We start from the raw sequence: 14,111 nt of genomic DNA, 5'->3' as shown, positions 1-14,111 counted from the left end.
GTGGCAGGATCACGGGTGGCCGAGAGGCTAGGCGTTGCTACGGTTAGGCAAGATACGCAGGTTCGAATCCTACCTTGTGATCAAATTTTTTCTATCCTTTCAAAATTTCTCATTTATCGACTTTTTAATGGATTTTTTGTGTCAGTCGGTTCCCCCGTGGCCAAGTGTTCGAAACATTGGCACATTTTGAACGCGAAAATCATGATATTATCTGTGTTGGACACATAAATCATATGACAAATAAATCGCGCTAAAAATCCGTCCAAATTCTACACCTTATAAATGTATAAATACATGCGTAAAATCAACAGAAGAAAATGAAAACTGACCTCAGAAAAAAATTGGATTATCCAATTTTAGTAACAACAGAAAACATACAATGCACACATTCAAAATACGCATAGGCATTTGCACAGACCATTGATAGATGGATTTTAAATTGCAAATTATCAGCTTATATTAACGTAAAAGATTTAGAACGCATTTAGGACGTCATAAAACATCTAGAACATTCGTCCACAATTTGTTTGTGAGTCAGCAATTGTGGGACGTTTTACATATAAATATCGTATTTATATTAAGCAATCATGAAGTCTAGCAATTGGTAACATTTAAGTGTTTGTGCAATGCATGATGTCGTGATGCTAGGATCGAATGGCAATAACCACGACTACAGTTATTAGCTGCGCGACGGTAAAGGTTGAAGGTATCGGAAATCGTTGTTTAACGTGTTCGCGACTGTTATTCATATAAATATGTAATAAAAATTACATAATCATACGAATTAATAAGATAACAGTTAACTGGAGACCATCATTGTTCCAATAAACTCAAATTGCGTACATAGAAATGGTACCCAAGTTTTTTAATATTGCTTTAAATTGTAGAAATGGGATATATGGTGAGCCTCATTAGGTTACGTATACTATAATTCCCTATTTTACAATTAAGCGAAAAGTAACCTTAATATGAAAACAAAACAACCTCATGTTCAAAGCATATGTGCTAGTAATTTTGTATATTCAGAGAAGATTCAATGTATAATCTACGTAATGTAATCGCGTATTACACAATCACACAGTGCAGACTTAATGTTGCTGAGCTTTATAAATAATTAATCAGCTAAAGTATCTAGGCCTTCTAGTGCCTTTGCATCAATCGCTAAGTAGTTTGGCAAATACTTGATGACGTTACATATAACATGGTATTATTTAAAACCTATATTCGGCATATGAACAAATCTTAAATGTTATTCTTATAACTCATAAAAAATTAAAATATTAGACGATTAAAACGTTTTACTGACAGTACTTAATAGTTACAACGTATTGTTTTGTTCCAAGGCGAGATTTGAAAGTTTCAACACGTTTATAGGATGCGGTAGTAATCTGTATACCGCTGTTTACTACGCCACTTTAAATTATTTCGGATGAGCAAGCAGAAATATGTTGAAAGGCCCTTGAGCAGGCAGCGGGGGCGCCATCCAATTATAATGCTATATTGGGAGTAACTAGGTGGACCTTTGTTAATTAGTTAATTTGAAGACAATCGAATTCTATTATTACATGAGGCCTTTAATTAATATCTTGTATTTCATGAACGAATATTAACAATTGGTTTCTTTCAATTTATAGCAACATATATTCTCTATCTAATAGATAAATTTTATTATTTGATGATTTAAGAAACTATTCGAATAGAATAAAAATTGTTTAATTCGTAAATTTATTTCTAAAAACGATAGATTCACACATTAACACCATCGATAAAAGTAAATATTACAGTGTAAACGAAGAACAGATAAAACAACAAAGGGATTTAAAAGGCATTATTCCTTAGATGCTAGATAATGATTGTTGCGAACAAGATAACGCTGAACAAATCTTGACTACGTAAGATATACGTGGTTTGTGGAAATACCGCAGACGACGAAACGGGATTAGAATTCAGATTAGTCTAGCTGATGACCTGAATGTTAAGTTAAAAGACCATTTTTCAATGTCCAGAAAATTTTCATAATAAACATGAAATAGGGTCGCATAAAAGTTCCGACAAACAACTTTAATAAGCCCATAAAAATGGAGTAAAACAAAGAGTAAAGAACCTAATTTGGTTTGGTAAACTGTGTCATAACATCTGATTTAGACTACTTGAACTGATTTACATCATCGAAAACACTTTCGATCACAGCACGCTTCTTATTGACGACTGGCGCTGTTTTGCATAACTTCAATCACGATTTATGTCTGACCACTAATATTTCAATTGCCACTCGTTTCAAATTCAAAGTATAGCGTACTATATCAGTAAATATAGGATTTTGCGATAAAGTTATGCTGTATCGAGTCACGAATACTACGGACTTCATTTTGAAATCGAAATTTGGCAAGGTCGTCTCAAGAACATATGAGCGAAAGATTTTTTGATCTTCGCATGTCTTTAAATTTCAACTGATTAAACAAAATCTCGCCAACATTGTTAGGAATAATTGTCTTTTATTGTATAATGTACGGAAACGGAATACAAGTTTTTTATCGATACATCGAAGGTTTATGTAGAAAAACTTGTAGTTAGGACGAACCATAATAAGCTGATAACAATGTCATGACTTTCATACCCGGAACAAGATAGCAATAAATTTATTTGAGCCTCATAACCGATAAACAGTGGTCAGCGAAACCACCACAGGAAATCAAGGAGCAAATCTTATCGAGCCAGGATCACGGGAACTTCGGAGTGCGGTTTCTTTCCCATAGTTTCTATATGATTTGTACAAAACCAATATTAGATGTAGATGGTTGCTCAGTTAGCAATATGGTTAAGGAATGTGCTATAAACTGAAGTGAAATGAGGTGCAATACCTCATGAGATCGTGCTGATTACATTGATGCACAACAATAAAAGGAGGCTACTGAGAACCAAGTGAGACTGTGATTGCGCGCAATGAGAACGCAATAAAGTATTAAGATTAAGACAATCTGTTCTGCCTGTCTTATAGACACAATGGGCATTAGACTTCATTCCTAGTCCTAGATATTCTAGTTATCTTTTGTAATAAATTCCATGAATTATGGACGTGTTTCAATTATTGTTTCCTATTAACATTCACCAAATTTAATGTGCCCATCTAATTAGTTATTATTACAGTAATTATAGTCTCCGGAAGTCTGGAGTAGTCAATAAAATCGATACGCGGCAGATCACCTTGCTGGCGTGCAAAAACCAGTTGACTTACCACGGCCCAATTACAACTTTGACTTGAAAAAGTTTAATAGCTTTAAAGGTCGATGTATGAAGTTCACGTTTATTATTAAACTCAGAATATATACGAAGTTTTCTCTCGTTACGAAAATTTTGTTCAATTCAAGGCTTTTAATAAATGTCTTTTGCAGTTCTCCGTGAGAACGTTGCATTATAGAATTAAGTTTTGTTCGTTAGCGGTTTTAATGATAAGAATGAAGGTCGTTTTATTGTTATGTTATAATGTTTGGGGCTGCGGTCTCCGGAGGTCTAAGACAAGGTAAATGAAACATGTATCGGGTTTTTATGTTTTTTGGTTGTACTATTTTGTAACTCTGATTTAGAAGCTATATCTAAATGTCCCTTGCAAGTAATTATAACAATTTATAAATCATGATATTGGTCCCCATTTAAACTTAATATATTAATCATATTTGGTTTAGTGCATTCATTAGTGATAATACCTACAATTTCGTATAAAAACGTTAAATCCAATTTTCGTTAGCTAGGCTGTCCAGTAAAACTCTCAGGTTCCCTGTGAAAAAATCTAATAGAAATGCTTTTTGTTTAGATAACAAATATAGATTGTGTTGTGGTTAAGGCGAGGAAAATTGATATTATCTATGATCCTGTCTGATATCGTTTGCAAAATAAATCGCATTTTTGATTGAAACGGAAATTTCTCGTGGAACTCGTTTTATACGTTTGCCACATATCCTACTAATATTATAAATGCGAAAGTTTGTGAGGATGCGTGTGTGTTTGTTACTCTTTCACGCAAAAACTACTGAATCGGTTCAGTAGTTTTTGCGTGCAATGAAATTTTGTACGTAGACAGCTGGAAATTAAAATACCATGAATCTGACGAAAATTATTATGAGCCCATTTAAAACATTATTTTATTACATGAAATAAATACGGTAGAATTAATAATCAATGTCAATAGAATGCACTATTAAACCATGAATCAGACTGATACCACATTTAAATAATTGTACTATAGCATACGCTAAAATAAATTTACTTCTCCGTGTCTGAGTTTTTGTTGATCAGTACCGTGACAAATTGGTAGTCAGTAGGCTTCTCATTGAGACAATCAATTTAAAAATATACTTTTCATAGAGATATACTTCTCATTGAGACAATCAATTTAAAAATATACTTTTAAGTATGGATTACGTTTTGCGAAAGATCAACTATATAGATAGGATCGGAGATATTTCAAACGTAAATGAGGAAATGTAGCTCAGTTACGATATTATATGACTCTTGGTTTACGCATTCGATACTCAATAGCTGTGAGGTGTTTATGTATAATATATTTTAAGAACATTTAATGGTCGCATTGGTTTATATCTATTAATATTTTAGTTGATTGTCTTGCTCTATTGTTTTGAATTAACATAAACAATTTTTACTTGACAATAAAATCTTCGAGATTCATTAGTTTTATATGAATGTTAAACTATTTTTGATTGCGGAAGTCTGTGATGTGCCTTTTAGTCATCATTAATTTGAAATTAGTTCCACTTCGTTCAAAAACAAGATTTTTATTCGTTAAACATATCGAACCTTCAATAAACGATAGAATTAGCTGTAATATTAATATTGTACAACATTAGTTTATAGTTACGGGCCCCTAAAAATGCGCTGCGCTCGAATCAAAACAGATGAAATAAATCTGGATCAATGCACAAATATAATAGTGAAAGGAACTCGCATTTAAAAGCCCGTCTGTGAGAATCGAATATTTTTATCTTATTCGATCTATGAGCATGATAGATTTCACAAATAACAGTTTAGCGGGGCTTTATTAATATATAAGATTATCGTGTACGTGGAATACAATTAAGGTTTAATATATAAATAATGATTGCTACTCGTTTAAGGACATAGCAGATGAGTTGATACGTTACATGTTTTTAACTAACCTTGTAAGCATTATATTGAACAAAGGACGTAATGATGTAAATTATTTTAAATACAGTATGAGAATACAGAGAGCTGTAGAGAGCGTAAGTTTTAGTAGAGACTAAAACTTACGTTTTACAGCAAATTATTGTGTGGTACAACAAAAATAATGGGATGGTTATAGTTAAAACTCGCTTTCCGTAAGAATGCGTTTTCCCTAGCTAGAACTTGTTCTAACTGAATGTCATTATTAAATCTAGTTTTAATTAGAGAAGATAACTTAATAACGCGTTAAAAACTAGATTATACTATATTTTCTTAGAACTGTATTTAACACTATTGTTTTAAGTCATGTTTTCTATTTTTAGTCTCATTCATCAAAGTTGTCTTATTTAGTCTTACATATATTTAGGTGCAAGAATGTAGCCAAATATCTATTACAAGCATTTTATTATATGATAATAAAGAACTAGATAGCCCTTACAAACAATTAAACAAGTAAACAAAAGAAAAACGGTATAGAAAGCATATCGTTCACGAAGGTCAGTTAACTTCTCAGCCGGATACAATGCCTAACACGTGTTCTAGTACATTCCTTTATCTAGTCTCATTGTGTTGGCTACTTTTGTTTATCGGTTTATTTAATCTGGATTCACGTAACACATGTGACAACAGGAAATCCTTATCGAGTCATGAATGAAGTTTTTATTGTGTGCGACGTATGACGCTGTTAAGTAAATATGAGATTTATCTAATGTTGCATTTTTTGGAAATGAACATTGAAATGTTTTTGAATCTGCGGTTTATTTACATATTATAACTATATCGAGGAAGTTGTGGATCAATAGTGGAAGTAGGTGAAAGAGGATCAATTACATAAAAAACTATGAAGTGTCATTAATTTATAATTTGGATAATAATGTGCAGAGTTCTCCTTACTTTATCATCCTTTCAATAGAACAGAAGACCGACACCGGAGAACCCTAGTAACCAGTAGACAGTTTCTGATAATATATTAAACTACTAACATGCTGATGGCCTTGATGGTCTATTAGAGATTTTTAAACATTAATTTTCATACATCATTTATCATTTTAATTGTCAAATAAGCTTAATGAGACGTAATTATTATCATATCTAACCCCTTATCCTGTTGCGAATGTTTATGTTTACATCAGACTACTCGTGCTCGCTTGGTCTTCTATTATTTATATATACAGTATCAATAAGTTAACATAGCATCACTAACCTGGCGGCAGTTTCGACTTGAGCATATCCATAGCGACGACATTGATGACCAGCACCCATATGGGGCACTCGAGCAGGTCCGTATCCGATTTGACGAAGGCCACCGCGCTGAGGCACTGCGTCTCCAGCCTCCGCCGGTCCGGGTACGCGCGCCGGAGCTCGCGGTTCACGTTCGATTGGAATTTCTTCATATCGAACAGCTGGAGGAGTTTTATGTGGTTAGTATATAAAATTGATAATGTATGAGGTTTATCCTGACGACAAAATGTACATATTATTTGGAAAAAAATAGATCAGCTGTTGCCCGCAATTTCGCCCGCGTTGTCCAAGAAACACAATTACAATGAGATGTTTCACAGCGGTAAAAAATTGTTGTCACTGGTACGATAATATAAAACGAGTAAATATACATAAAATAACGAATATAACCCGGAACAAAACGTTCGACAAGGAATTTTGTGATTCCTTAATCCTGGTGTAGTATCTACGAACCAAAAAGAAATATGAAGCATATGAAATATGCCATACATGAAAAATTATAATTTCACAACGTTTTGAAGGGAGTCCGAACCCCTAAAAGCACCCTCTGACCCCACCCAAAACCATAAGGTATTCTTCGTAGACTATCAGAACTAAACACATAATTTAAATCTTAGGTACTTAAATTTTAGTCATTAGCAGTCAACTAATAATACAACGCATAGCAAGAAATAAACCAACTATTAACAATTACATCATAATCGATTGATCGAATCAATGCATCAGATATTATCGATTTATTATTACACAACTGCTCGGCGGTCGGTAATGAAAGAACAATCGTACCATCTAACGTTTTGATGTCTTTTTAAGCCCTCGAATACCGACACACGAAAGTTCTATATAAGCGCAACAGTACAATTTGATGATCTAATTTTAACCGATTCCTATGATTAAAGGTAATTTTAAATATTTATTTCCATTTAGTATCACGGGTAAACTCATCCGTCACTTGCTAAGAGGTTACAGATTTCAGTTTAGCTCGTTTTAAATTGTATATTTTATTTCACTATAGTAAAACCATTGTAATGGGTTAAGAAGACTCATTATTTTAAAAGGAGAAAAATATTATCTTAAAAGTATTATCCTTGTATAAATCACAAGGAACGGTTTAATTGTAATATGTATCGGATTTAACATTAATCCGGTTATAAAGTGGGTCAGCTTGAACAAAATGCAAGTTATACATCACGCAGTGACTTAAGACTTATTTGCGTGGGATGTAATTACTTTATTGCTAAGACAACAACACGTTGACTTCGCAATTCTAATAAAGTAAGCATTTCACACAAATATTAAGGGAAAATGTTATTGTTTTCAAAAGACTGTAAAAAAGGAGAAGGGTATGAATAAGATTAATAAGAAGAATTTGCTTTCCTATTTTTCGACTGGGTGAACTGATTTTGATGATTCTTTTCTTATTTGAGAGTAGATGTCTCACTTGTGATCTCATTTAAATTTGATCCTGTTCTAATGATTAGAAGGCGGTTTAATTTGTTAAAAATAATTATTCATGTAAAGATTACGTAAATTGATGCCAAATGCCGTAATTTTCATTTCTTTTTATGTACCATTACGTATCCAAATTAGGAATATGATGCCTTAAACAACATGTAGTTAAACTATCTTATTGCGTGTTTTAGAATCGAGTTTACTATAACTTTCTAATGAATGTGTATCAAATATTTATCGGGCGCTATCACATGCATCATCTTAATATGTGAGGTCGTCCCAATCAAAGGTTTGATGTCGATATTAACTCGTATCGACATCTGACAAACAGAAAGTATCTCGATATTATCAATAAGAAAACCAGCTTGTATGTTATTCAGTATTGGATATAGAGTAAAAAGATCTCGAAGAAAAATTTAGCCCAAATCATTGAAACGTAATGTATCTTCTATCAAAACGAAGACTTTTTACTATTAGAATAAAAAAGGGCTTGATTGTTTGTTTTAACGCGCTAATCTCAGGAAAAACTGGATTTTTTTTTGTTGTGTTGAAATATATACGTGATTACCGATAGCTCTCAGAAGCCAGTGCTATGCCTGTGGCCATAGACATATATACTACAGGCGAAGCAGGAATGCTAGTTAGTATAGGACCGCTAGTTATAAGATATATAACAATGGCCATAATAATCGATACATTAATTAGAGTCTGTTTGCCAAATTCATTTCTCAATTAAAATCGAAAGAGCCAAGTGAGGCAATGACCGTTCTTACTTTAATAATAGCGCTATCACTTGCATTGTTCCGCCTTACGTAAACATAGTTAATGGTGTATGAATTACTAATGAACATTTTACTAAGTACTAGGAAGTAACTATTGTTCCAACTGACCCAATTAGTGATATGGATGGAAGTTTCTAGAAGATGCTATCGAGATATTGCGATACTTGTTACAGGTCTGAGGTGTGAGATAACTATTGTTTTGTTTTTATCAATAATAAAATCGTTGTACGGTTATGAATGTTAAATTTTGGATCGTCTGCTCATAAAAGTTAAGGATTTTTTTGGATTATTTCAGTAATTTCTTTCAGATTAAAAGCTTAAGCGCATGATGTTGAGTATAACATAGTCTTACTGTTAACATATAACATACCTACGCTTCGATATAAAATCTGTCTTTACTTTAATTTTATGACACATACGGATGGCCAAACACGCGTATTTAGTACCATTCTAGTCCTATTTCGAAAGAGGGCGAAGTAAAAATGTGTTGAAGCAATGTCACGGTCAAATGGATCGTGCAACGCACAGTCGTGCTGCCACAAATGACCAATGCACTCGGGACGCATTATTGTAACGCATTATAGAAATTCTACTGTGACGTAATCAATGATGATGACTTAAATATTACCCAGAAAAAGCTTTTCAGATATTTGGTAAAGCAATTTTGTTTTTTATTTAAATTATTATGTTACAGAATCCTTTGAGGCTGATACTTTTACATTTTTCGCCTTTTGTAAAGCACAAGAACGCAAGAAGGAAGAATAAATTGGATTATACTAATTTTATAAAACCGAATGGCAGTTTTAAACAAAAAAGCACAAAGCAACTAAAAACTAATTCATAAAACATAAACATTTTGTGTTCAACGTTCATATCTATTAAAAAGTAAAATCCAAATCTAACTTGTTTTATCGACATTGTAATATTCTTTGCTATGTGCAATAAAATAGTATGTAAAAAAGTTGCGATATATATTCAGGTTTTAAAGCAGACGAGGGTAAAGGTTATTTCGACAATAAAGGAGGATAACAAGAATAATATTTTAAATGTGAGCTCTAGATTGTTATTTGAAATAACATAATACTAATATTTCGTACCAAATTTATATCGTATGCTATATTTACATATATTCAACGACTTTAATGTAACAAGCACGAAAGTGGCTTTAAAATATATCTGATTGACATCTTTTAACATATCAATTAATGAGAAAGCCAAATATATTAGTAGTGATACCACTCCAGTAGTGATACAGAGTCTTCTATGAAGATGCCATAATCCATCACGCTAGTTAATTTTATTTGTTGGCAGATGTCGCATGTCATGTATATTGCTTATTGTACTAAATAATTCAATATAATGAATCAAATTATAATACCTTAATATCAAAATTTTGTGAAACATTTTTAAAGAAAATAGGCGTTCCGACCTCATCTATATAATTCACAAAATTACGCAATGCGAGCGAGAATGATGGCCATCTCCAAGCTTTTACTCCCACACCCTAATTACTTTCGTCAATGAACACACTAGGTAATTATGCGGGTAGCCGTGAAATTAATAGACCGGCTTACGGCATCTCAGGAGCTATTCTTGACGGAAATGATTACAGGTAAGTACCCGCTTCGACAAAAGAACTTGCATTTTATTGCCGTAAAATTTAAAGCTGTTATTATTAATGCCGAAATGCTTTCCTACTCGTCTTATAAATGTAAATTGACTACGTATTTTGTTTGTGGAATTTTTCTTTACGAGTTTATGCGTACGTATGTATATGTTATGACAGGCATCAAATATTATATCATCTTATCATTTTAATGAGGGAGTGAATGTATATGCAAGAAAATACAAAGTTCAACTGCATTATTCTTTTAAATTTCGTATGTCTTTCTTTCACGCCGGAAAGGAGTGATTTTTTTTGTGTATAAATATTCATGAGAGTGTCATGTAGGCTATGGTTTACCGCGGTGAAACATCTCTTTTCCACATGAATCCTCTACAGGAAAACTCCCGGTCGCAAGCGATGAGAAAACCTAGGGGCGTACCAAGTATACAATGTAAACTTTTTCTTACATTGCTTTCTTGAATTTAAATTTATACCAGCATCATAACTAAACATAATGATCTTACACTTTTCAACAATAATTTAGAAACTTAGTTAAAAAAATCGTATTCAGCCCTTGATAAGAATAAAAAACCAGGCTTTACCAAGCTTTACTAGAGGAATGTCGCATTACCTTAAAGATTTTTTCTTGTTCAAGCGCGTAGCCAGGCAGCTTCACAATATCCTGTCCTATAGCTGTTTCCTCATTGCTAGTGGCGGCAGTACTCTTCACAAATACGCTACTTTTTGAGTAGCGCCTGATGAGTATATTGCCAGCGTCGTCCATTTTTATTTTAACACCCTGTAACATAAAAAAATATCATCCTTTATTTATATATTTAAATGTAACGAATAAAAACTTGAACAATGATATCAGTGACATGTGATTGAACTAATCCTAAGAACACGCAGTTCTGATAATAATTGATCACACATGTTACTTGTACTTCTTTTCATAGCTTCATCTTATCTGCATGGGGGCTGACCAAATGCACAGGATTTAAAATTTCTCTAAAATGTTCTTTTTAAGAGTTAGAGTTTTAAAAATGAAGACCGTTGAAAACCGTTTTTTGCCTTTTGTGGTTAAAGATTGAATTATCAGTGTGGTATCTTTGACTAAGATATTAACAATAGATTTTTATGTTCGGATGTATGATATCATCGACCTTTTGTATTTGAAAAAAATAATTTCAAAAGTGGATTAACCTGCGAACCCGACGATACATGAATGATGTCACGATATTGTTAGATATGTTATTTAATATTACAAGATTTGGATATGAAATGATATGTATAAACGATGAATTGCTTAAATAAAATATCTTTTATAACTGGTAAATTAAAGAATAATTTACCAGTTATAAAATAATATCTGATAGTGGTAGGTATAATAATACCATAATAACACCCTAGTATTATTAAAATTACATGTTACTGAGACACATTTTATATTTTCGTATTTATATTTCTATGATTATGATATTTTTATTTTTATGATTTGTATGGATTTGCAATTATTGGAATTTAGAAATGTATAAATCAGGATGGTAAGTTTGACTCAAAAACTAAACACATTGTACACAAAGATTTCGTTTGCTATGTTTCGACATGTCGATGATGTCAGGAGGACGGTGGAAGAACCACAATCATTGTTCTTGATAAAAAATATAACCCGATCTAGTCACTAATATAGATATGACGATAATATAGGTATATTTTGAATGAAACTTAAATACATTTATACACATTTGTTTTATTTAAGCAAGAATTGTCACATATAAAATCTAGCTACGCCTTCAGAGATAGAGCATACGTGTGCAGTACTGGAATCTTGGCAGATGATGTTTCAGAATTTACATTGTATTTTCAAATTTCGTCCAGAACATTCGCGTGTTTGAATAAAGCGATAGATTATTTCAGTTCATCATTCGTTACATTTTGTATCGATTCCAAATTTCACGTAAAAACAAACTCCAGTAGATAACCTTTTCAGATATACATGACAAACCTTGAAAGTGCAAATACACGAATAAAATAGAAATGTTTATTTTATCTTCGCGAAACGTTTTTAGTGGAACATAAAACCTGTGCTTGTAATAGAATTAAGCTTTATTGATTGTTTGACCTTTGTAACTATTCAATATTAATAACAGTAGTTAGTAGTTATATAGTAATATTGTGTAAATTCTCGTGTCTCCTATTTGTTCCACCTCATCAAAAATAGAATGAGATACTGAATGACCTTTTTAAATTAAGCGGTCTGCCCAAGAGCAAATATTAGACATGGGTAATAAAATATTTATTATGTTGCCGATTGTCTTTGAAATTACTGTACTATGTTTTGTAATTACGTATTTAATTTTCTTAATTAGAGTAATTTTGGGGCCTTGGAATGTTTCATTTAGAATCGATGTGGATATAGTTATGATATACCTAATATCTTAAGCTTTAAATACTTAATTGTAACAGCATTAACCTCTATGGTAATATTTGGTTCAATTTTAATGAGCTATAATTGTTTAAATATTTAAATTACATAGGAATAACTTAATTAAAAAATAGGCAAACTAGAGAATAGTTGTTTGTGATTATTTTGATTGAATTATAAATCATAAAATATTAGTATATTCGGCCTTGCGTTGGACATTCGATATGTACTTATAATTATTACGATGAGAATAAAATACTATTGTCATTTTTAAAAGAATAAAACAGCGTTTATTACACTGACATTGTGGAATGGTATACATTACACTGTGTAGTCTTAGGCTCGTAATTAAAAGCTCATTTCAAACGAAAAATAAGATATAACGTACCATTACAGACATGTCATTACTGGGGTTTTGCAGATGTAACCGCTCTGTCAATTGAGTTCTGAATTTAAGTTAAAAAAACAAGCAAAAATTATCTCTTTCATATCGGTCTAGACTTAGTCTGTTTACTGAAAATAACAATTATAGTAATAGTTATGCTAAAATAAAACTGATCAATGTATCTGCAGGATTTCTAACGCGCAATTAAATAATTTTAAATACAAACGGTTGGTATTTTTTCCTATACAACAAAAACAAAATACGATGATGTGTTTACACGAAAACGATTGCATGATTACTATTGTCGATGTTTTTACTAAATGCCCATTGCGAGATGATGAAAACATTATTACGCAGAACGAATTAAATACATCATGTATTTTTAAGCGTCTTTGTTTGATAATATATTCATATATCAATAATATAATTTATATATTGTTTGCAATCAAGTTTGAATAGGAACTATTATTTATCTCAATTAGTTAAGATCGGCACTTCTTGTATCTTTTTTTCATATTTTCATATTTAATATAATATCCCTAACAAATCACTATCACCTCATGTTTATGGTTCTTTAGCTGACATATACTTTATCTGGTTCGAACCATAAATTCAATACTCATTCGCATAAGGAACGATTTATTTAATAAATGTTATTTGTGATCACACTCATAGGACGCAGTGCCAAATATATTTTCCTTTATAAAGTTAGCAAGAGAATGTCATAATTATTAAAAAGTAATACCCAAAGCTAATAGAGGGTAGTTATATAACCTTTTTGTGTATCCACAATTCAGACAGATTAGTTGTTTAGATCTCCATGAACTTTATGGTTACACAATGTCAAAAATTAATATCACGGCATATTTGGTGTTCATTAACCACGATATGAGAGCTAGCTCTAATATTATCTGTATTCGTGTTGTTTATTAATAGGGCTTTTTAATGTGTGGGCGTTTACGAAACTTTGTTGTACAGCTGAGCCATCGATCAGATCTTCTTCATCTTGGAGTTACGTCATGC

At 32.0% G+C, this 14,111-nt stretch overlaps 1 protein-coding gene across 4 annotated transcripts in view; it reads right to left on the bottom strand.

The window, feature by feature from the left end:
* LOC119829257 overlaps nt 1-14,111 on the bottom strand; it is a 140,520-nt gene that overhangs the window by 12,327 nt on the left and 114,082 nt on the right. For all 4 annotated transcript variants that reach the window (XM_038351674.1, XM_038351676.1, XM_038351675.1 and 1 more), the window contains 2 exons: nt 10,910-11,077; nt 6,401-6,599 (listed from right to left, as the gene is read on the bottom strand). In XM_038351674.1, the coding sequence (XP_038207602.1) occupies nt 6,401-6,599; nt 10,910-11,077 (367 nt within the window). The remainder of the gene's footprint in view (nt 1-6,400; nt 6,600-10,909; nt 11,078-14,111) is intronic.

Source organism: Zerene cesonia, chromosome 10 (genome assembly GCF_012273895.1).
Source record: "Zerene cesonia ecotype Mississippi chromosome 10, Zerene_cesonia_1.1, whole genome shotgun sequence".
In the NCBI taxonomy this organism is placed as follows: domain Eukaryota; kingdom Metazoa; phylum Arthropoda; class Insecta; order Lepidoptera; family Pieridae; genus Zerene; species Zerene cesonia.
The sequence above is the reverse complement of the archived record's forward strand: the minus strand, read 5'-3'. Positions and strand labels throughout refer to the sequence as shown.